Below are 24,433 nucleotides of genomic sequence, written 5' to 3' on the forward strand. Positions count from 1 at the left end.
CTGTGCAGCTCTTTCACAGTTAATCCTACAAACTCATGTCCCATAATGCAGGAGGGAGGTGCAGAGCAAAACAGATAAATCAATCTGAGAAATGTGCTAAGGGTGCTGATTAAAATGAATCTGAAAATTATTTCTAAAAGCATTTCTCTGTTGTCTCTGAAGAAAGATGGGAGGGAATGGCTGATTGGGTTTTCTGGTGAAAGGGGCACAAAATTATTGCAAATCTCAAACGCAGCGAGAAGTTACTGGGCTCTGACGCTCTTTTAATAGACATAGGAAGGATGATGAGGAACCGAAGAATTCATTTTAGGTATAATTTTCATATCTGCCCTCATGGGTACTTTCCACCCGTTCTGAAAGGCGCAGTATGAGCAGAGATTCCCTTTGAGTATGTATTTATTTATTTATTTACTAATTTTTCTATACCGATGTATAGACTTAACCTTCACATCGCTTTACAATCATTTCAAAATAAAACCATCTCATACCTAAAACAATGTAAAATATCAATAGCAAATAAACCAACAATCGGAGAGAAACAACTTGGAACTTGATTAAGGAGGTGAAACAGACTGCTTTTTGACCCGGGGGTAAGGATTCGTTTACCTAGCCCCGACGGCGTATCGGAAGCCACGCCCTCCCTTGTGAGTCAGCCTGGTGAAAGCTTAAAAACCGGACTCCTACCGTGAATGTTTGAGAGAAACAACTTGGAACTTGATTAAGGAGGTGAAACAGACTGCTTCTTGACCCGGGGGTAAGGATTCGTTTACCTAGCCCCGACGGCGTATCGGAAGCCACGCCCTCCCGTGTGAGTCAGCCTGGTGAAAGCTTAAAAACCGGACTCCTACCGTGAATGTTTGAGAGAAACAACTTGGAACTTGATTAAGGAGGTGAAACAGACTGCTTCTTGACCCGGGGGTAAGGATTCGTTTACCTAGCCCCGACGGCGTATCGGAAGCCACGCCCTCCCGTGTGAGTCAGCCTGGTGAAAGCTTAAAAACCGGACTCCTACCGTGAATGTTTGAGAGAAACAACTTGGAACTTGATTAAGGAGGTGAAACAGACTGCTTCTTGACCCGGGGGTAAGGATTCGTTTACCTAGCCCCCACGGCGTATCGGAAGCCACGCCCTCCCGTGATGACGTCCCCTTCCTGAGACCTCATATTGAAGTCATTCTGCGGCGCACCGCGTCCGCCGGCGCAGCGCCTAAGCCGCGTGCGCCCAAGGGGCGCGCGCGACTTAGTTTGCGACTTTGTTTAGTGACTTTGTGGGACTTTAAATGCTTAACTTAATGTTTATAGCAGGTTTTTCCTCTCAACTAGAGATTTACTGGGTCTCAAGTATTTCTCTCCACCAAGAAAAGCCCATCTTTATTCGATAGGAAGAATAGGTAAGAAATTGTTTTAGTGAATTTATCAATTTAAATGCCTCATACTAAGCGGAAAGGGCGTCTGAGGCCTGAGTCCTCTGCCTCGGTCCCAGAAACGCCCAACCAGCTAAAGATACAAGGTTTTCTTACCCCATTAGCGGCTTCAACACCGGGAGTATTGTCTGCTGTGGGATTAGATATGGAGCCTGATCTAACCCACCTGGACACACAAATATCTCTGTCCCCAGGTGCACCGAGTATCCCTCCCCCTCCTCAATCGGCAAACCTCCAGATACATTTTCCAGCCCCAGTAGATGAAAGTACTGGATCTGGGGAAGCACGAGGAGTAACTGGAGGAATTGCTGAGATAATGGATGTTGAGGGAGCTTCGGCAGGGGAGATCTTAAAAATCTCTCAAACCTGCCGAGCTGGTACGGCTACTACTGCTTTAAATATACCCAAAATAGAGAAACCAAATAAGATCACGCTCGACTCGATTTGGTTAGCAATAACCACTATGGAGAGATCTATCTCTTTATTAGTAACAACAATGAATAAATCACAAGAGAAGGTATCAAATATTGAACCAACAATAAAGGAACACACAGAACAGATAGGGGAGATATGTGGAAAAGTAAATTCTATTCAGAAGGTACAATCTACTATAATTCAATCGGAGACAGTTTTGAGAAGAAGGATGGAGAATATGGAGAATAAATTAAGATATCAAAACTTGAGAGTTTTAAACTTTCCTAATCTTAAATTGATCTCTCTCAGAGAGCAATTTAAGAAATATCTTAAGGAAATATTGTTAATACCGATGGAAAAAATGCCCTCCATATCAAAAGTATATTTTACTCCATTAAAAAATGGAACAGTAGAGAAGAAGGATGAGGAGAAGGTCGATTTAGACCTTAATCTAACTGCCTACATAGAAACTCCATCTGAAGATCAAATTGAGCAGAGGGGAATTTTATTTCTCTCATTTAGCCAATTAGAAGAAAGGGATATGATTTTGAGTACCTTCTTAAAAAATAGAAATAAGACCTATTTAGGCCAGAAAGTACAAATATACCCCGACATAGTTAAAGATACCCAGATACGAAGGAAAGCCTTTGTGCAATTGAGTCAAGAAGCTAGAAAAATGGGAGCACAGGTGAACATCAGATATCCATGTAAATGTGTGATGCAAATTCATGGGAAAAGATTTGTTTATTTTGAACCAGAACAAATGAAGATCTATTTAGAAAATTTGAAAGAACAGCAAGTAGAACCCAACCTACCCAGTGGGTAAAAATAAACCGCTATTTTTCTTTTCTTCCTAATGTTATCAATGTAGATTATATGATATTTTGGCTCATAATTATTTAGTAGTATGGACTTTTCTGATCTTTATAACAGTACTTTAAAGATAATGTGTACAGTTGTACTAAACATTATTTTATATTGTAATTTGAAAAAATTGATAAATAAAGAATTAAAAAAAAATAAAATAAAAAATAAAACAACAATCATTTAAAATAAAACAATCTCATACCTAAAACAATATAAAATATCAATAGCAAAAAATGCCCCAATAGATTACACCTGCAGAGATTTCCACCTGCCTTTCTATGAAAATAACTTCTACCTCCCCCTGAACATTTAGAAACAGTAATGACAGCAGAAAAAGACCAAATGGTCCATCCAGTCTCCCAAAAAGTTTCTTACGGTAATAACTGCCGCTGCGTGCAGGTTACCCCCATGTTTCTGTTAAGGGCAGCAACTGATGCTCCATGAGGTTATCCCCATGTTTCTGTTAAGGGTAGTAACTGCTCCGTGCAGGTTACCCCCATGTTTCTGTTAAGGGTAGCGACTGCCGCTCCATGCAGGTTACCCCCATGTTTCTGTTAAGGGCAGTAACTGCCGCTCCATGCAGGTTATCCCCATGTTTCTGTTAAGGGTAGTGACTGCCGCTCCGTGCAGGTTACCCCACTGTTTCTGTTAAGGGCAGTAACTGCCACCCCATGCAGGTTATCCCCATGTTTCTGTTAAGGGTAGTGACTGCCGCTCCATGCAGGTTACCCTCATGTTTCTGTTAAGGGCAGTAACTGCCGCTCCATGCAGGTTACCCCCATGTTTCTGTTAAGTGCTGTAACTGCCGCTCCATGCAGGTTACCCCAATGTTTCTGTTAAGGGCAGTAACTGCCACTCCGTGCAGGTTACCCCAATGTTTCTATTAAGGGCAGTAACTGCCACTCCGTGCAGGTTATCCCCATGTTTCTGTTAAGGATATTGACTGCCGCTCCATGCAGGTTACCCTCATGTTTCTGTTAAGGATATTGACTGCCGCTCCATGCAGGTTATCCCCATGTTTCTGTTAAGGGTAGTGACTGCCGCTCTATGCAGGTTACCCCCATGTTTCTGTTAAGGATATTGACTGCCGCTCCATGCAGGTTATCCCCATGTTTCTGTTAAGGGTAGTGACTGCCGCTCTATGCAGGTTACCCCCATGTTTCTGTTAAGGATATTGACCGCCGCTCCATGCAGGTTACCCTCATGTTTCTGTTAAGGATATTGACTGCCGCTCCATGCAGGTTATCCCCATGTTTCTGTTAAGGGTAGTGACTGCCGCTCCATGCAGGTTACCCCCGTGTTTCTGTTAAGGATATTGACTGCCGCTCCATGCAGGTTATCCCCATGTTTCTGTTAAGGGTAGTGACTGCCGCTCTATGCAGGTTACCCCCATGTTTCTGTTAAGGGTAGTAACTGCCACTCCATGCAGGTTATCCCCATGTTTCTGTTAAGGGTAGTGACTGCCGCTCCATGCAGGTTACCCCCATGTTTCTGTTAAGGGCAGTAACTGCCGCTCCATGCAGGTTATCCCCATGTTTCTGTTAAGGGTAGTGACTGCGACTCCGTGCAGGTTACCCCACTGTTTCTGTTAAGGGCAGTAACTGCCACTCCATGCAGGTTATCCCCATGTTTCTGTTAAGGGTAGTGACTGCCTCTCCGTGCAGGTTACCCCAATGTTTCTGTTAAGGGCAGTAACTGCCGCTCCGTGCAGGTTACCCCAATGTTTCTGTTAAGGGCAGTAACTGCCGCTCCGTGCAGGTTACGCCAATGTTTCTGTTAAGGGCAGTAACTGCCGCTCCGTGCAGGTTACCCCCATGTTTCTGTTAAGGGCAGTAACTGCCCCTCCATGCAGGTTACCCCCATGTTTCTGTTAAGGGCAGTAACTGCCACTCTATGCAGGTTACCCCCATGTTTCTGTTAAGGGCAGTAACTGCCTCTCCGTGCAGGTAACCCCCATGTTTCTGTTAAGGGTAGTAACTGCCGCTCTGTGCAGGTTACCCCCATGTTTCTGTTAAGGGTAGTAACTACTGCTCCATGCAGGTTACCCCATGCCTTCTGTTAAGGGCAGTAACTGCCACTCCGTGCAGGTTCTCCCCATGTTTCTGTTAAGGGTAGTAACTGCCGCTCCATGCAGGTTACCCCCATGTCTTATGTTAAGGGTAGTAACTGCCGCTCCATGCAGGTTATCCCCATGTTTCTGTTAAGGGTAGTAACTGCCGCTCCGTGCAGGTTATCCCCATGTTTCTGTTAAGGGCAGTAACTGCCGCTCCATGCAGGTTACCCCCATGTTTCTGTTAAGGGTAGTAACTGCTGCTCTGTGCAGGTTACCTCCATTTTTCTGTTAAGGGCAGTAACTGCCGCTCCGTGCAGGTTACCTCCATTTTTCTGTTAAGGGCAGTAATTGCCGCTCCGTGCAGGTTATCCCCATGTTTCTGTTAAGGGCAGTAACTGCCGCTCCATGCAGGTAACCCCCATGTTTCTGTTAAGGGTAGTAACTGCTGCTCTGTGCAGGTTACCCCCATGTTTCTGTTAAGGGCAGTAACTGCCGCTCCATGCAGGTTCTCCCCATGTTTCTGTTAAGGGTAGTAACTGCCGCTCCATGCAGGTTACTCCATGTTTCTGTTAAGGGTAGTAACTGCTGCTCTGTGCAGGTTACCTCCATTTTTCTGTTAAGTGTAGTAACTGCCGCTCCGTGCAGGTTACCCCCATGTTTCTGTTAAGGGCAGTAACTGCCGCTCCATGCAGGTTATCCCTATGTTTCTGTTAAGGGTAGTGACTGCCGCTCCGTGCAGGTTACCCCAATGTTTCTGTTAAGGGCAGTAACTGCCACTCCGTGCAGGTTACCCCAATGTTTCTATTAAGGGCAGTAACTGCCACTCCGTGCAGGTTATCCCCATGTTTCTGTTAAGGGTAGTGACTGCCACTCCGTGCAGGTTACCCTCATGTTTCTGTTAAGGGTATTGACTGCCGCTCCATGCAGGTTATCCCCATGTTTCTGTTAAGGGTAGTAACTGCCGCTCCATGCAGGTTACCCCCATGTTTCTGTTAAGGGTAGTAACTGCCGCTCCATGCAGGTTACCCTCATGTTTCTGTTAAGGGCAGTAACTGCCGCTCCATGCAGGTTATCCCCATGTTTCTGTTAAGGGTAGTGACTGCCGCTCCGTGCAGGTTACCCCAATGTTTCTGTTAAGGGCAGTAACTGCCACTCCATGCAGGTTATCCCCATGTTTCTGTTAAGGGTAGTGACTGCCGCTCTGTGCAGGTTACCCCCATGTTTCTGTTAAGGGTAGTGACTGCCGCTCTGTGCAGGTTACCCCCATGTTTCTGTTAAGGGCAGTAACTGCCGCTCTGTGCAGTTTACCCCCATGTTTCTGTTAAGGGCAGTAACTGCCGCTCCGTGCAGGTTACCCCCATGTTTCTGTTAAGGGCAGTAACTGCCACTCTATGCAGGTTACCCCCATGTTTCTGTTAAGGGCAGTAACTGCCTCTCCGTGCAGGTTACCCCCATGTTTCTGTTAAGGGTAGTAACTACTGCTCCATGCAGGTTACCCCATGCCTTCTGTTAAGGGCAGTAACTGCCGCTCCGTGCAGGTTATCCCCATGTTTCTGTTAAGGGTAGTGACTGCCGCTCTATGCAGGTTACCCTCATGTTTCTGTTAAGGGTAGTAACTGCCACTCCATGCAGGTTATCCCCATGTTTCTGTTAAGGGTAGTGACTGCCGCTCCATGCAGGTTACCCTCATGTTTCTGTTAAGGGCAGTAACTGCCGCTCCATGCAGGTTATCCCCATGTTTCTGTTAAGGGTAGTGACTGCGACTCCGTGCAGGTTACCCCACTGTTTCTGTTAAGGGCAGTAACTGCCACTCCATGCAGGTTATCCCCATGTTTCTGTTAAGGGTAGTGACTGCCGCTCTGTGCAGGTTACCCCCATGTTTCTGTTAAGGGCAGTAACTGCCGCTCCGTGCAGGTTACCCCAATGTTTCTGTTAAGGGCAGTAACTGCCGCTCCGTGCAGGTTACGCCAATGTTTCTGTTAAGGGCAGTAACTGCCGCTCCGTGCAGGTTACCCCCATGTTTCTGTTAAGGGCAGTAACTGCCCCTCCATGCAGGTTACCCCCATGTTTCTGTTAAGGGCAGTAACTGCCACTCTATGCAGGTTACCCCCATGTTTCTGTTAAGGGCAGTAACTGCCTCTCCGTGCAGGTAACCCCCATGTTTCTGTTAAGGGTAGTAACTGCCGCTCTGTGCAGGTTACCCCCATGTTTCTGTTAAGGGTAGTAACTACCTGCTCCATGCAGGTTACCCCATGCCTTCTGTTAAGGGCAGTAACTGCCACTCCGTGCAGGTTCTCCCCATGTTTCTGTTAAGGGTAGTAACTGCCGCTCCATGCAGGTTTACCCCCATGTCTTATGTTAAGGGTAGTAACTGCCGCTCCATGCAGGTTATCCCCATGTTTCTGTTAAGGGAAGTACCTGCCGCTCCGTGCAGGTTATCCCCATGTTTCTGTTAAGGGCAGTAACTGCCCGCTCCATGCAGGTTACCCCCATGTTTCTGTTAAGGGTAGTAACTGCTGCTCTGTGCAGGTTACCTCCATTTTTCTGTTAAGGGCAGTAACTGCCGCTCCGTGCAGGTTACCTCCATTTTTCTGTTAAGGGCAGTAATTGCCGCTCCGTGCAGGTTATCCCCATGTTTCTGTTAAGGGCAGTAACTGCCGCTCCATGCAGGTAACCCCCATGTTTCTGTTAAGGGTAGTAACTGCTGCTCTGTGCAGGTTACCCCCATGTTTCTGTTAAGGGCAGTAACTGCCGCTCCATGCAGGTTCTCCCCATGTTTCTGTTAAGGGTAGTAACTGCCGCTCCATGCAGGTTACTCCATGTTTCTGTTAAGGGTAGTAACTGCTGCTCTGTGCAGGTTACCTCCATTTTTCTGTTCAGTGTAGTAACTGCCGCTCCGTGCAGTTTACCCCCATGTTTCTGTTAAGGGCAGTAACTGCCGCTCCATGCAGGTTATCCCTATGTTTCTGTTAAGGGTAGTGACTGCCGCTCCGTGCAGGTTACCCCAATGTTTCTGTTAAGGGCAGTAACTGCCACTCCGTGCAGGTTACCCCAATGTTTCTATTAAGGGCAGTAACTGCCACTCCGTGCAGGTTATCCCCATGTTTCTGTTAAGGGTAGTGACTGCCACTCCGTGCAGGTTACCCTCATGTTTCTGTTAAGGGTATTGACTGCCGCTCCATGCAGGTTATCCCCATGTTTCTGTTAAGGGTAGTAACTGCCGCTCCATGCAGGTTACCCCCATGTTTCTGTTAAGGGTAGTAACTGCCGCTCCATGCAGGTTACCCTCATGTTTCTGTTAAGGGCAGTAACTGCCGCTCCATGCAGGTTATCCCCATGTTTCTGTTAAGGGTAGTGACTGCCGCTCCGTGCAGGTTACCCCAATGTTTCTGTTAAGGGCAGTAACTGCCACTCCATGCAGGTTATCCCCATGTTTCTGTTAAGGGTAGTGACTGCCGCTCTGTGCAGGTTACCCCCATGTTTCTGTTAAGGGTAGTGACTGCCGCTCTGTGCAGGTTACCCCCATGTTTCTGTTAAGGGCAGTAACTGCCGCTCTGTGCAGTTTACCCCCATGTTTCTGTTAAGGGCAGTAACTGCCGCTCCGTGCAGGTTACCCCCATGTTTCTGTTAAGGGCAGTAACTGCCCCTCCGTGCAGGTTACCCCCATGTTTCTGTTAAGGGCAGTAACTGCCACTCTATGCAGGTTACCCCCATGTTTCTGTTAAGGGCAGTAACTGCCTCTCCGTGCAGGTTACCCCCATGTTTCTGTTAAGGGCAGTAACTGCTGCTCCGTGCAGGTTACCCCCATGTTTCTGTTAAGGGCAGTAACTGCCGCTCCGTGCAGGTTACCGCCATGTTTCTGTTAAGGGCAGTAACTGCTGCTCCGTGCAGGTTATCCCCATGTTTCTATTAAGGGCAGTAACTGCCGCTCTGTGCAGGTTACCCCCATGTTTCTGGTAAGGGCAGTAACTGCAGCTTCGTGCAGGTCACCCCCATGTTTCTCTTAAGGGCAGTAACTGCCGCTCCATGCAGGTCACCCCCATGTTTCTCTTAAGGGCAGTAACTGCCGCTCCGTGCATGTTACCCCCATGTTTCTGTTAAGGGCAGTAACTGCCACTCCGTGCAGGTTACCCCCATGTCTTATGTTAAGGGTAGTAACTGCTGCTCCATGCAGGTTACCCCCATGTTTCTGTTAAGGGCAGTAACTGCCGCTCCGTACATGTTACCCCCATGTTTCTGTTAAGGGCAGTAACTGCCGCTCCGTGCAGGTTACCCCCATGTAAATGCTCTGCTTACTATATCAATCCATAAGCTACAGACAGTGAGGGTAGCGTCAGGAGGTTGTAGAAGAGCCAGCGATGTCTCTCTCCTCATTTGCTTCCGATGGTGGAAAGAGCCAAATTTAAGTTCTTGATGCTGACTTAAGATTCTGCATTTATTTTATTTATATATTTAAAGTATTAAGGATATTAGATGGCGAGTCCTAAGTGAGTTACAATCAAACACGCATAAGCTAAAAACGTACAAAATTAACTTATAAGAAGCATAAAACATTTAAATCAAAAGATATCAGTTCTACCATAGAGAAGCTGAACCAATCTGCCAGCCCTGCGCTCACTTTTATACTCAGAGCTCAGAATAAAATCCTGATGGGGACCGTCCAGAACTGGCAGCGAGATCGGTCACTCTGCCCTGATAAGAGAGCCTCGCTCCTCTCCAGGTGGTTCCTTGACATTTCCTCCAGTTATTGAGATGTAGAGCTGGGGCTTCCTCAGTCATGTCCCCAGTTTGTGGGAATAGTTTGTCTTTAGAAATCCATCAGGGAGAGGGCTTAGAAACTATTTTACACAAGTGGAAATCAGATTGAATGAAGGCAGGTTCATGTTCTCTGTGAAATTTGCATCCTTTCTGCCTGGGGGAAGTGCATCCCTGAATATGCATTGGGGAGAGTCTGAGCACCGGATCTGTTTGTAGCCTTCCAGGACAGGAGCTCTCCCTCCATGACTCCCTCCGTGGTCAGTGAAGAGGCTGGAAGGTTTTTCTCCTTGTGCTACTGGAATTTGCATTGTGATTTTGCATTGTGGCTAAGTATCCTGCTTATTACTTTCAAGTTTTGTGGAAAGCTTCTGTGAATAATTCCTGTCTGTGTTTCATTTCTTGTTAGTAAGATATATTCTAGTAAGTTAATTTGCTGTTTGGTTGCTCTGCCATAACGTTAAAAAAAGAAAAAAAAAACAAAGCACTCCAGCTTTTAATCTGTAAAATCTCTCTCTTTTGGAGTTAGCTGGCATAAATAATCTGGTCAAATTTTTATATTGGGGCATAAAGTCTGTTTTAAAGCAATTGATCAAAGGACAGATACACTTCCAGAAGTGACCTCATCTAACTGGATTGGGTGTGTCTCAGCCCTTGGGGGAGGTAAAGTTAGTGAGAAGGAGAGCCATTGTGGTCAGTGAAGAGGCTGGAGTATATATTTGGTCTGGTTCTTTGCTAATTCGTTTGCTTTAAGATTCAGTATACCTGCATTTCTCTTATTGTAGAGCTATCTTTATAATCTGTTTAACATTGGCACATAAGTACTGAGAGATCATTTAATAGAGGACTATTATTGCTCCAGGAAGTGCCCTGCTTTACCCAGCTTGTCCCAGATTACACTGTTTGACTCCCTCCCACCCTACCCCTGGGGCTTGTTTTCTAATAAAGACTGCCTAACTTAACATTAGCAGCAAGATACATTAGTACATTGATAAGTCAAGGAAATACAAATCATATCTTACCAAAATGAGGACTATCCAATGTAACTGCTGTGGAGCCTGTATTCTGAGGGAAAGCATCTGGAAACTTAGAGCTTGCCCAATTTGTGCACAACTCTCTTCCTTGAAAAAGGAGCTGACTGAGGTTAAAGCTCAATTAGCTTCAATTACAAGTATTACACCCACATTGCATTACTCAGAAATTAATTCCCCAATATCACAGAAAAACCAAGAGTCAAGAAAAGGAGATTCATTAGGCTCAGGTAGGACCCACAGTCACCCATTCTTGACGAATGGACAGCCAACAGATACACCCCCCCACTCAAACAGGTCATTAAGAAATTCTTTAAAATCCAGGATTACAGTGGGCTCTGGTAGAATTAGACCTGTGATGAGGAGACACACAATGTACCAAATGCAAAAAGAACAAAAAGCCTTCTCTATATTAAAAACTAATGAAGTTCTTGAGAAAAACATTGAAGTGTTACCAGAAAAGAGAAAAAAAACACAATGCATGCAGAATATCAAGTTCCATAACCAAAAGAAAAATCTAATTGAGATGGATAACTCTGTCAACAGTGGCACAACTGCAAAAGGAAAGAGTGAAGGGAATAACAAATCTCAACTAAAGTCTCATAAGGAGTCCAGGAAAAGCAATAACCTTAAAGAGAGTACCTGGAAGGCTATGACCACAAATGCTCATAGTTTGGGAAATAAAATCCCAGATCTGCAGGCCCTAATGGCTGAGGCAGAATTGGACATTGTTGCTATCACAGAAACATGGTTCACAGAATCTCATGAATGGGATACAACAATACCAGGCTATAACTTGTTAAGGAAGGACAGAGAGGATAGAAAAGGGGGAGGTGTGGCTCTTTGTCAGAAACAACATCCAAGCATCTGAGCTACAAGGAAGTTGGGGTAATGAAGAAGCTCTATGGCTCGACCTAAAAAAAGATGACGGAGCGTCCATTTATATTGGAGTGGTTTACAGGCCTCCAAACCAAAAGGAAGAGCTGGACAGAGATCTGGTTGAAGACATCCATAAGATAGGTAAGAAGGGAGAAGTGGTGATCGTGGGTGACTTTAATATGCCAGATGTAGACTGGAAAATCCCATCTGCAGAAACTAAAAATAGTAGAGCGATAGTGGATGCCATGCAAGTAACTTTGTTCAAACAAATGGTGTTGGAACCCACGAGAGAAGGAGCTATACTCGACTTAGTGCTCACTAATGGAGATAATGTCTCCGATGTCCAGGTGGGCGCCCACCTCAGCAGCAGTGATCATCAAACGGTATGGTTTAATATCACTAAAAGAATAGGGAAAAGAACCACAAAGACCCGAGTTTTACAGTTCAAAAACACAGACTTTGAGGAAATGGGGAAGTACCTGGAGGAAGAACTAAAAGGATGGGAGAATGAAAGAGATGTGGATCAGCAGTGGACCAATCTAAAAGGAGCAATCACCAAGGCAACTGCTCTATATGTTAGAAATGTAAAGAAAAGCAAAAGAAAATTGAAACCTATCTGGTTCTCAAAGGAGGTGGCTGACAAAATTAAAGCTAAAAGAACAGCATTCAAAAAATACAAAAGATCCCAAAGGGAGGAGCACAAAGAAGAATATCTGATTCAACTGAGGGAGACTAAGAAATTAATCAAGTTGGCAAAAAGTCAAGCGGAAGAGAGGATTGCCAAGGAGATAAAAAATGGTGACAAAACATTTTTCAGATACATCAGCGAAAAGAGAAAGGTCCAAAGTGGTATAGTGAAATTGAAAGGTGGTAATGATCAATGTGTGGAGAGAGATGAAGAAATGGCAGAAATATTAAACGAATACTTCAGCTCTGTGTTCACTAAAGAAGACCCTGGAGAAGGACCATCTCTACACAACAAGAAACTGGAGGGAAGTGGAATAGATGAAAATCCTTTTACAGTAGAAAATGTATGGGAAGAGCTAAAGAATCTGAAAGTGGACAAAGCTATGGGGCCTGATGGGATTCATCCAAGGATACTGAGGGAGCTCAGAGATGTTCTGGCGGGTCCGCTGTGTGACCTGTTCAATAGATCCCTAGAAACAGGAGTGGTACCAAGAGATTGGAGAAGAGCGGTGGTGGTCCCGCTTCACAAGAGTGGGAACAGGGAGGAGGCTGGTAACTACAGACCGGTTAGCCTCACTTCGGTGGTGGGAAAAGTAATGGAGTCACTGCTGAAAGAGAGAATAGTGAACTATCTACAGTCAGGAGAATTAATGGACCAGAGGCAACATGGATTCACCAGGGGAAGATCCTGTCAGACAAACCTGATTGACTTTTTTGACTGGGTAACCAAGGAATTGGATCAAGGAAGAGCGCTCGATGTCATCTACTTGGATTTCAGCAAAGCTTTTGATACGGTTCCGCACAGGAGACTGGTGAATAAAACGAGAAGCTTAGGAGTGAGTGCCGAGGTGGTGACCTGGATTGCAAATTGGTTGACGGACAGAAGACAATGTGTGATGGTAAACGGAACTTTCTCTGAAGAGAGAGCGGTTTTAAGTGGTGTACCACAAGGATCGGTTTTGGGACCGGTCCTGTTCAATATCTTTGTGAGCGACATTGCGGACGAGATAGAAGGTAAGGTTTGTCTTTTTGCGGATGACACTAAGATCTGCAACAGAGTGGACACGCCGGAAGGAGTGGAGAGAATGAGACGGGATTTAAGGAAACTGGAAGAGTGGTCGAAGATATGGCAGCTGAGATTCAATGCCAAGAAGTGCAAAGTCATGCATATGGGGAGTGGAAATCCGAATGAACTGTATTCGATGGGGGGGGAAAGGCTGATGTGCACGGAGCAGGAGAGGGACCTTGGGGTGATAGTGTCTAATGATATGAAGTCTGCGAAACAATGTGACAAGGCGATAGCAAAAGCCAGAAGAATGCTGGGCTGCATAGAGAGAGGAATATCGAGTAAGAAAAGGGAAGTGATTATTCCCTTGTACAGGTCCTTGGTGAGGCCTCACCTGGAGTACTGTGTTCAGTTCTGGAGACCGTATCTTCAAAAGGACAAAGACAAGATGGAGGCGGTACAGAGAAGGGCGACCAGGAAGGTGGAGGATCTTCATCGCATGACGTACGAGGAGAGATTGAAGAATCTAAATATGTACACCCTGGAGGAAAGGAGGAGCAGAGGTGACATGATACAGACTTTCAGATACTTGAAAGGTGTTAATGATCCAAAGACAACAAACCTTTTCCATAGGAAAAAAATCAGCAGAACCAGGGGTCACGATTTGAAGCTCCAGGGAGGAAGATTCAGAACCAATGTCAGGAAGTATTTCTTCACAGAAAGGGTGGTGGATGCCTGGAATGCCCTTCCGGAGGATGTGGTGAAGACCAGAACTGTGAAGGACTTCAAAGGGGCGTGGGATAAACACTGTGGATCCATCAAGTCTAGTGGGCATAAATATAGAGGAGGTGGTAAAACACTGCACGGAGCGGCAGTAGCCACAGAGGCATTCACGGAGCGGGATGCCAGTGGTTTGTGTTCCACCTTCACGGAGCGGAAGGTTGGAGGGCTGCCATCTCCAAAAAAACAAAAAACAAAAAAACAAAAACAAAAAAACAAAAAACAAACAAGCAAAACAGAGGTGGGTAAGAGTATGGGGCAGGGGTGTGGCCATTTATTGCGGCGGTTGCTACCCCTGATTGAGCTGGATGTTCATTGGGATGCGGATACGGCGCTGCTCTCTGCATTGGTGGAGGGGTGGAAGGGAATTGGGGCCGGAGGGTGCTGGAAGCCAATAGTGACGGGGGAGGGGGAGAAAAAAAGGGGTGGGGGGGAAGATAAAAAAAAAAAATTGGATAAACTGCGTAGCTTGCTGGGCAGACTGGATGGGCCGTTTGGTCTTCTTCTGCCGTCATTTCTATGTTTCTATGTTTCTATAAGATGCACCACATTCATTCCTCCCTCAGTATCAGGATCTCGCAGAAGCTCCTGATGTTTATTTCAGATCCCTCTTCTCGTTGTCCTCCTGTCCCGCACCTTCTCTTCCCTGAATCTAACAGCATTCTTTACAAATCCTTTTCACATTGTCAGATTAAAAGACTCAAATATTCATTATGTAATCCAGGAATAACTGAAAGTTCACATCCTCTGTCTCCTTTCATTTTCAGATGAATTTTTCCGGCGGGTCTCCCGTTGGGTGGTCTCTCTCTCCATCATTCTGGGGTCTGTGCTGATCTTCTGTGGTTTGCTGGTTGCGTTGGTTCTTTACCACTCGAGGAAGGAACACAAAGAGAAAGGTAATGTAGCCCTGAACCCTGGCAGTCAGGGCCGCTGCTTCCATTAAGGCAAACTAGGCGGTTGCCTACAGGGCCAACATTTTGGAGGCAGCAAAATCCCACCAGCACAAGGGCCAGAAGGGGAAAGGCAATACTGCAAAAGAAGGATGATTAGAACCAATGAAAAGATGAAACGAAACTACCGATTGCTTTTTCTGGTCTTAATCTGATTACAGCAGAAGAAATAAATATCACTGGGTCCCAAGAAACAGACCGGAAGACAAAACAAAACGAGACAGAGCAGTCGAGTTAGACTGATGATAATTATTCGCACATATTCCGTGATAAAAGAGACCAACTCTGGCCGAGTTTCACACAACGGCTGCTTCAGGGGCTTTTAAAATAAGTTTTTGCTTCAATATTTCAATCTCTGAAAGTGCAGATTCTGGTAAGATAAAAGGATGATAAGATTCCTGCAGAGTCAATCTCTGATGCAGTTCCCCTGAAGCAGCCGTCGTGGAAACTCGGCCAGAGTTGGTCTCTCTTTTTACAGTATATGTGCAAATAAATATCATCAGTCTAAGACGACTGGTCTGTCTCGTTTTGTTCTGCCTTCAGGATTTCGAAAATCCACTCCCCCAGTCAGCTATCCCAGGTGTGATGATCCTGAGAGCAGGAGGCAGCATCTTTGGCCCCAGGATGAGCTGGGAGGTATCTTTTCTTGTCCAAGGAGACATGAGGGGGTCGATTTGATCATCTTTGACCCCAATAAGAGCCTAGAAAGCTGCAGAGGGGATGGGACAGTAGATGAGGTGAGAAAGGGCTGCAGAGGAAGGATTGGGGATGGAGAGAGAAAACTGCTTCTGGGTGGGGTGAGAGGAGGGAAGAGGAGGCTGAGATGGTAGCGAGGTGTGAACTCACCTTGTAATGCCCCTCCCCACCCACAAGCAAATAATTCATTTAAATCCCGGTGAGGAAGTCCTGGAGGCAGGTTCAGATCTCTGTTACTGTCTGTGTGCACTGATTCTCTCTTCTTGTGTTTTCTTGTAGCAAATCTTTCTGCAGAAGTTAGTAAGTAACTTTATAATTATTTACTGTGCCTGAAACAATCCCAGTTCATACAATCAAACAATCCCAGTCACCTGGGATGATCCTGAGAGCAGGAGGCAGCATCTTTGGCCCCAGGATGAGCTGGGAGGTATCTTTTCTTGTCCAAGGACGCATGAGGGGGTCGATTTGATCATCTATGACCCCAATAAGAGCCTAGAAAGCTGCAGAGGGGATGGGACAGTAGATGAGGTGAGAGAGGGCTGCAGAGGAAGGATTGGGAATGGAGAGAGAAAACTGCTACTGGGTGGGGTGAGAAGAGGGAAGAGGAGACTGAGAGGGTAGCAAGGTGTGAACTCACCTTGTGATGCCCCTCCCCACCCACAAGCAAATAATTCATTTAAATCCCGGTGAGGAAGTCCTGGAGGCAGGTTCAGATCTCTGTTACTGTCTGTGTGCACTGATTCTCTCTTCTTGTGTTTTCTTGTAGCAAATCTTTCTGCAGAAGTTAGTAAGTAACTTTATAATTATTTACTGTGCCTGAAACAATCCCAGTTATTTATTTTATTTATTTAGGGTTTTTATATACTGACATTCTCGATATACATATCAAATCAAGTCGGTTTTCATATAACAAAACTGTCGCCAGTAAGGCGTTACATTAAACAATAGACAGAGTATTGAACAGAGAACGTGCAGCGTTACATTAAACAATCAACAGATTATTGAACACAAGAACGTAAATCAATAAATATTAAATGTAAAAAAGATATATAAAATAGGCGACAAAAAAATTCATCAAATAACATGAATAAATGATACGATAACTGCAAATAATTGGTAGGTAAGATTGAATTGTACCGGTAGGGGTATACAGGTGATAGTGTTCAATGTTGAAAGACATAACTTATGGGAAGAGCATGAGCTAGAGAGCTGATGCTTCAAGAGAGGATCTTTCATAGCAGGTGGGTGGACTGTCCAGATAAGGTCCGGAGGGTCATGAGGGTATAAGGTCGGTAGTGGATTTTATATTGCGCTATTTTGCTCTTTGACCTGTGTCGAAGTGTTCCTGTGATTCCGGAAAGGCTTGCCGGAAGAGCCACGTTTTAAGGTTTTTCTTGAAGGTTAGATGGCAGGTTTCAATACAATACAGGTTCAGATCTCTGTTACTGTCTGTGTGCACTGATTCTCTCTTCTTGTGTTTTCTTGTAGCAAATCTTTCTGCACAAGTTATAATTATTTACTGTGCCTGAAACAATCCCAGTTCCTGTCTTGCCCATTATCCCCACATTTCTTAGTTTATAAATAGCTTAGACAGGGCTGCTTTAACCACTTATCACCAGGGGACCCTTGCATAAAGCTTAGCACAGGGCCCCCTTGTGATTTTCCCAGATTGATCCCAACCCCATGTCAGGAACAGAGAAGCATTAGACTGTTGCACAATTTATTTTAAAGCAGTGTTTTTCATCTGAAGAAAGTGGGTGAGGGAGGGAGACTGGAAGAGAGCACGCCAGCCATCCCAGAATATATGTGGCAAAGGACGTAAACGCAAAGCAGAAACAGAGAGCAGCAGCCAAACCAATCAGGCCATGCGAGACTTATCTAAATGCATTTTACATGGCTCGGGTGCTCGATTTCCTGTTAAATACAGAGCTAGCCCGGACCCTCACATCCAGTGCATGGGAAGTTAGGTCCTAGACTAGAAACGGTGCAGAATCTGCCCTGGAACCAGGAACTGCAAACAGAGTTTTCCCAAATACCTTCAGCAATGCAAGAGAGAGGGTCTAACATGTAGGTAAGCCCCATCCTGTATGTGATCCAAAACCAAACCATTCATTCCCCAACCACTTTGGCTAAAGGCAGCTTTCAAACAATTGTAAACCCAGACCCTGACATCAGTTGACGTTTCAGGAAGACCCTGCTTCAGGGGGATCTTATCATCGCCGAATCGCCCGATCTCACTGCGTACAAATGAGGATCCTGTGCTATAATCAGATCATCATGATAGTAAAGTAAGGGATAGGTTTATAACCCAGCAGCTCTAACTTGTATCCATTTCTGTTTTTCTATACAGAATCCCTTTCTGCAGAACTTGGTAAGTTTTTATTCATAGACACATCAAAGTGTTTATTAAAGATTTTCCTTCCTATCATTAATGTCTGTAATTCTCTGAGCTTTGACTGTTGTGCTTTTCTGTTTCATTTCAGAGTGGAGAAGATGCTGCAGTTATGCAGGTAACACAATCTGATACAGTCTCACCTCTTCAATGTGAATGTATTCCTTTATACAACTACTCTCACTGTCGTATCTCAGTACAGCCGTCTACAGATAGTAATATGGACAGAATATTTCTCTGCTGTGATAGACAAGAGTGTGTGTGTTTCCTGATCATACACTGCAGGGTCAGGGAGTGATCCCTCTGGTAAGGAGAGAATAGGGACAGAATATTTCTCTGCTGTGATACAGAAGAGTGTGTGTGTGTCCTGATCATACACTGCAGGGTCAGGGAGTGATCCCTCTGGTAAGGAGAGAATAGGGACAGAATATTTCTCTGCTGTGATACAGAAGAGTGTGTGTGTTTCCTGATCATACACTGCAGGGTCAGGGAGTGATCCCTCTGGTAAGGAGAGAATAGGGACAGAATATTTCTCTGCTGTGATACAGAAGAGTGTGTGTGTCCTGATCATACACTGCAGGGTCAGGGAGTGATCCCTCTGGTAAGGAGAGAATAGGGACAGAATATTTCTCTGCTGTGATACAGAAGAGTGTGTGTGTTTCCTGATCATACACTGCAGGGTCAGGGAGTGATCCCTCTGGTAAGGAGAGAATAGGGACAGAATATTTCTCTGCTGTGATACAGAAGAGTGTGTGTGTTTCCTGATCATACACTGCAGGGTCAGGGAGTGATCCCTCTGGTAAGGAGAGAACAGGGACAGAATATTTCTCTGCTGTGATACAGAAGAGTGTGTGTGTTTCCTGATCATACACTGCAGGGTCAGGGAGTGATTCCTCTGGTAAGGAGAGAATAGGGACAGAATATTTCTCTGCTGTGATACAGAAGAGTGTGTGTGTTTCCTGATCATACACTGCAGGGATCAGGGAGTGATCCCTCTGGTAAGGAGAGAATAGGGACAGAATATTTCTCTGCTGTGATACAGAAGAGTGTGTGTTTCCTGATCATACACTGCAGGGTCAGGGAGTGATCCCTCTGGTAAGGAGAGAATAGGGACAGAATATTTCTCTGCTGTGATACAGAAGAGTGTGTGTTTCCTGATCATACACTGCAGGGTCAGGGAGTGATCCCTCTGGTAAGGAGAGAACAGGGACAGAATATTTCTCTGCTATGATACAGAAGAGTGTGTGTGTTTCCTGATCATACACTGCAGGGTCAGGGAGTGATCCCTCTGGTAAGGAGAGAATAGGGACAGAATATTTCTCTGCTGTGATACAGAAGAGTGTGTGTGTGTCCTGATCATACACTGCAGGGTCAGGGAGTGATCCCTCTGATAAGGAGAGAACAGGGACAGAATATTTCTCTGCTGTGATACAGAAGAGTGTGTGTGTTTCCTGATCATACACTGCAGGGTCAGGGAGTGATCCCTCTGGTAAGGAGAGAATAGGGACAGAATATTTCTCTGCTGTGATACAGAAGAGTGTGTGTGTGTCCTGATCATACACTGCAGGGTCAGGGAGTGATCCCTCTGGTAAGGAGAGAATAGGGACAGAATATTTCTCTGCTGTGATAGAGAAGAGTGTGTGTGTCCTGATCATACACTGCAGGGTCAGGGAGAGATCCCTCTGGTAAGGAGAGAACAGGGACAGAATATTTCTCTGCTGTGATAGAGAAGAGTGTGTGTGTGTCCTGATCATACACTGCAGGGTCAGGGAGTGATCCCTCTGGTAAGGAGAGATTAAGGACAGAATATTTCTCTGCTGTGATACAGAAGAGTGTGTGTGTTTCCTGATCATACACTGCAGGGTCAGGGAGTGATCCCTCTGGTAAGGAGAGAATAGGGACAGAATATTTCTCTGCTGTGATACAGAAGAGTGTGTGTGTCCTGATCATACACTGCAGGGTCAGGGAGTGATCCCTCTGGTAAGGAGAGAATAGGGACAGAATATTTCTCTGCTGTGATACAGAAGAGTGTGTGTGTTTCCTGATCATACACTGCAGGGTCAAGGAGTGATCCCTCTGGTAAGGAGAGAATAGGGACAGAATATTTCTCTGCTGTGATAGAGAAGAGTGTGTGTGTTTCCTGATCATACACTGCAGGGTCAGGGAGTGATCCCTCTGGTAAGGAGAGAACAGGGACAGAATATTTCTCTGCTGTGATACAGAAGAGTGTGTGTGTGTCCTGATCATACACTGCAGGGTCAGGGAGTGATCCCTCTGGTAAGGAGAGAATAGGGACAGAATATTTCTCTGCTGTGATACAGAAGAGTGTGTGTGTTTCCTGATCATACACTGCAGGGTCAGGGAGAGATCCCTCTGGTAAGGAGAGAACAGGGACAGAATATTTCTCTGCTGTGATAGAGAAGAGTGTGTGTGTCCTGATCATACACTGCAGGGTCAGGGAGATGATCCCTCTGGTAAGGAGAGAATAGGGACAGAATATTTCTCTGCTGTGATACAGAAGAGTGTGTGTGTTTCCTGATCATACACTGCAGGGTCAGGGAGTGATCCCTCTGGTAAGGAGAGAATAGGGACAGAATATTTCTCTGCTGTGATAGAGAAGAGTGTGTGTTTCCTGATCATACACTGCAGGGTCAGGGAGTGATCCCTCTGGTAAGGAGAGAATAGGGACAGAATATTTCTCTGCTGTGATAGAGAAGAGTGTGTGTGTTTCCTGATCATACACTGCAGGGTCAGGGAGTGATTCCTCTGGTAAGGAGAGAATAGGGACAGAATATTTCTCTGCTGTGATACAGAAGAGTGTGTGTGTTTCCTGATCATACACTGCAGGGTCAGGGAGTGATTCCTCTGGTAAGGAGAGAATAGGGACAGAATATTTCTCTGCTGTGATACAGAAGAGTGTGTGTGTGTCCTGATCATACACTGCAGGGTCAGGGAGTGATCCCTCTGGTAAGGAGAGAATAGGGACAGAATATTTCTCTGCTGTGATACAGAAGAGTGTGTGTGTTTCCTGATCATACACTGCAGGGTCAGGGAGTGATCCCTCTGGTAAGGAGAGAATAGGGACAGAATATTTCTCTGCTGTGATACAGAAGAGTGTGTGTGTGTCCTGATCATACACTGCAGGGTCAGGGAGTGATCCCTCTGGTAAGGAGAGAATAGGGACAGAATATTTCTCTGCTGTGATACAGAAGTGTGTGTGTGTGTCCTGATCATACACTGCAGGGTCAGGGAGTGATCCCTCTGGTAAGGAGAGATTAAGGACAGAATATTTCTCTGCTGTGATACAGAAGAGTGTGTGTGTTTCCTGATCATACACTGCAGGGTCAGGGAGTGATCCCTCTGGTAAGGAGAGAATAGGGACAGAATATTTCTCTGCTGTGATACAGAAGAGTGTGTGTTTCCTGATCATACACTGCAGGGTCAGGGAGTGATCCCTCTGGTAAGGAGAGAATAGGGACAGAATATTTCTCTGCTGTGATACAGAAGAGTGTGTGTGTGTCCTGATCATACACTGCAGGGTCAGGGAGTGATCCCTCTGGTAAGGAGAGAATAGGGACAGAATATTTCTCTGCTGTGATACAGAAGAGTGTGTGTGTGTCCTGATCATACACTGCAGGGTCAGGGAGTGATCCCTCTGGTAAGGAGAGAATAGGGACAGAATATTTCTCTGCTGTGATAGAGAAGAGTGTGTGTGTTTCCTGATCATACACTGCAGGGTCAGGGAGTGATCCCTCTGGTAAGGAGAGAATAGGGACAGAATATTTCTCTGCTGTGATACAGAAGAGTGTGTGTGTTTCCTGATCATACACTGCAGGGTCAGGGAGAGATCCCTCTGGTAAGGAGAGAACAGGGACAGAATATTTCTCTGCTGTGATACAGAAGAGTGTGTGTGTTTCCTGATCATACACTGCAGGGTCAGGGAGTGATCCCTCTGGTAAGGAGAGAATAGGGACAGAATATTTCTCTGCTGTGATACAGAAGAGTGTGTGTGTGTTTCCTGATCATACAGTGCAGGGTCAGGGAGTGATTCCTCTGGTAAGGAGAGAATAGGGACAGAATATTTCTCTGCTGTGATACAGAAGAGTGTGTGTGTGTCCTGATCATACACTGCAGGGTCAGGGAGTGATCCCTCTGGTAAGGAGAGAACAGGGACAGAATATTTCTCTGCTGTGATACAGAAGAGTGTGTGTGTTTCCTGATCATACACTGCAGGGTCAGGGAGTGATTCCTCTGGTAAGGAGAGAACAGGGACAGAATATTTCTCTGCTGTGATAGAGAAGAGTGTGTGTGTTTCCTGATCATACACTGCAGGGTCAGGGAGTGATTCCTCTGGTAAGGAGAGAATAGGGACAAAATATTTCTCTGCTGTGATACAGAAGAGTGTGTGTGTGTCCTGATCATACACTGCAGGGTCAGGGAGTGATCCCTCTGGTAAGGAGAGAATAGGGACAGAATATTTCTCTGCTGTGATACAGAAGAGTGTGTGTTTCCTGATCATACACTGCAGGGTCAGGGAGTGATCCCTCTGGTAAGGAGAGAATAGGGACAGAATATTTCTCTGCTGTGATACAGAAGAGTGTGTGTGTTTCCTGATCATACACTGCAGGGTCAGGGAGTGATTCCTCTGGTAAGGAGAGAATAGGGACAAAATATTTCTCTGCTGTGATACAGAAGAGTGTGTGTGTGTCCTGATCATACACTGCAGGGTCAGGGAGTGATCCCTCTGGTAAGGAGAGAATAGGGACAGAATATTTCTCTGCTGTGATACAGAAGAGTGTGTGTGTTTCCTGATCATACACTGCAGGGTCAGGGAGTGATCCCTCTGGTAAGGAGAGAATAGGGACAGAATATTTCTCTGCTGTGATACAGAAGAGTGTGTGTGTGTCCTGATCATACACTGCAGGGTCAGGGAGTGATCCCTCTGGTAAGGAGAGAATAGGGACAGAATATTTCTCTGCTGTGATACAGAAGAGTGTGTGTGTGTCCTGATCATACACTGCAGGGTCAGGGAGTGATCCCTCTGGTAAGGAGAGAATAGGGACAGAATATTTCTCTGCTGTGATACAGAAGAGTGTGTGTGTGTCCTGATCATACACTGCAGGGTCAGGGAGTGATCCCTCTGGTAAGGAGAGAACAGGGACAGAATATTTCTCTGCTGTGATACAGAAGAGTGTGTGTGTGTTTCCTGATCATACACTGCAGGGTCAGGGAGTGATTCCTCTGGTAAGGAGAGAACAGGGACAGAATATTTCTCTGCTGTGATACAGAAGAGTGTGTGTGTGTCCTGATCATACACTGCAGGGTCAGGGAGTGATCCCTCTGGTAAGGAGAGAATAGGGACAGAATATTTCTCTGCTGTGATACAGAAGTGTGTGTGTGTGTCCTGATCATACACTGCAGGGTCAGGGAGTGAGCCCTCTGGTAAGGAGAGATTAAGGACAGAACATTTCTCTGCTGTGATACAGAAGAGTGTGTGTGTCCTGATCATACACTGCAGGGTCAGGGAGTGATCCCTCTGGTAAGGAGAGAATAGGGACAGAATATTTCTCTGCTGTGATACAGAAGAGTGTGTGTGTGTCCTGATCATACACTGCAGGGTCAGGGAGAGATCCCTCTGGTAAGGAGAGAATAGGGACAGAATATTTCTCTGCTGTGATACAGAAGAGTGTGTGTGTTTCCTGATCATACACTGCAGGGTCAGGGAGAGATCCCTCTGGTAAGGAGAGAACAGAGACAGAATATTTCTCTGCTGTGATAGAGAAGAGTGTGTGTCTGTCCTGATCATACACTGCAGGGTCAGGGAGTGATCCCTTGGTAAGGAGAGAATAGGGACAGAATATTTCTCTGCTGTGATAGAGAAGAGTGTGTGTGTCCTGATCATACACTGCAGGGTCAGGGAGTGATCCCTCTGGTAAGGAGAGAATAGGGACAGAATATTTCTCTGCTGTGATACAGAAGAGTGTGTGTGTCCTGATCATACACTGCAGGGTCAGGGAGTGATCCCTCTGGTAAGGAGAGAACAGGGACAGAATATTTCTCTGCTGTGATACAGAAGAGTGTGTGTGTTCCTGATCATACACTGCAGGGTCAGGGAGTGATCCCTCTGGTAAGGAGAGAATAGGGACAGAATATTTCTCTGCTGTGATACAGAAGAGTGTGTGTGTTCCTGATCATACACTGCAGGGTCAGGGAGTGATCCCTCTGGTAAGGAGAGAATAGGGACAGAATATTTCTCTGCTGTGATACAGAAGAGTGTGTGTGTGTCCTGATCATACACTGCAGGGTCAGGGAGTGATCCCTCTGGTAAGGAGAGAATAGGGACAGAATATTTCTCTGCTGTGATACAGAAGAGTGTGTGTGTTTCCTGATCATACACTGCAGGGTCAGGGAGTGATCCCTCTGGTAAGGAGAGAATAGGGACAGAATATTTCTCTGCTGTGATACAGAAGAGTGTGTGTGTTTCCTGATCATACACTGCA

At 45.7% G+C, this 24,433-nt stretch overlaps 1 protein-coding gene across 2 annotated transcripts in view; it reads left to right on the top strand.

The window, feature by feature from the left end:
* The window catches only part of LOC115080121 (butyrophilin subfamily 1 member A1-like), a 49,061-nt gene that overhangs the window by 16,087 nt on the left and 8,541 nt on the right, over positions 1-24,433 (top strand). The window contains exons 5-9 of one of the 2 annotated variants that reach the window (XM_029584158.1): positions 14,663-14,791; positions 15,821-15,841; positions 16,308-16,328; positions 17,892-17,912; positions 18,025-18,051. In XM_029584158.1, the coding sequence (XP_029440018.1) occupies positions 14,663-14,791; positions 15,821-15,841; positions 16,308-16,328; positions 17,892-17,912; positions 18,025-18,051 (219 nt within the window). The remainder of the gene's footprint in view (positions 1-14,662; positions 14,792-15,820; positions 15,842-16,307; positions 16,329-17,891; positions 17,913-18,024; positions 18,052-24,433) is intronic. The other variant, XM_029584159.1, reaches the window with a different exon arrangement.

The sequence above is a fragment of the Rhinatrema bivittatum genome, chromosome 19 (assembly GCF_901001135.1).
Source record: "Rhinatrema bivittatum chromosome 19, aRhiBiv1.1, whole genome shotgun sequence".
NCBI classification, from domain to species: domain Eukaryota; kingdom Metazoa; phylum Chordata; class Amphibia; order Gymnophiona; family Rhinatrematidae; genus Rhinatrema; species Rhinatrema bivittatum.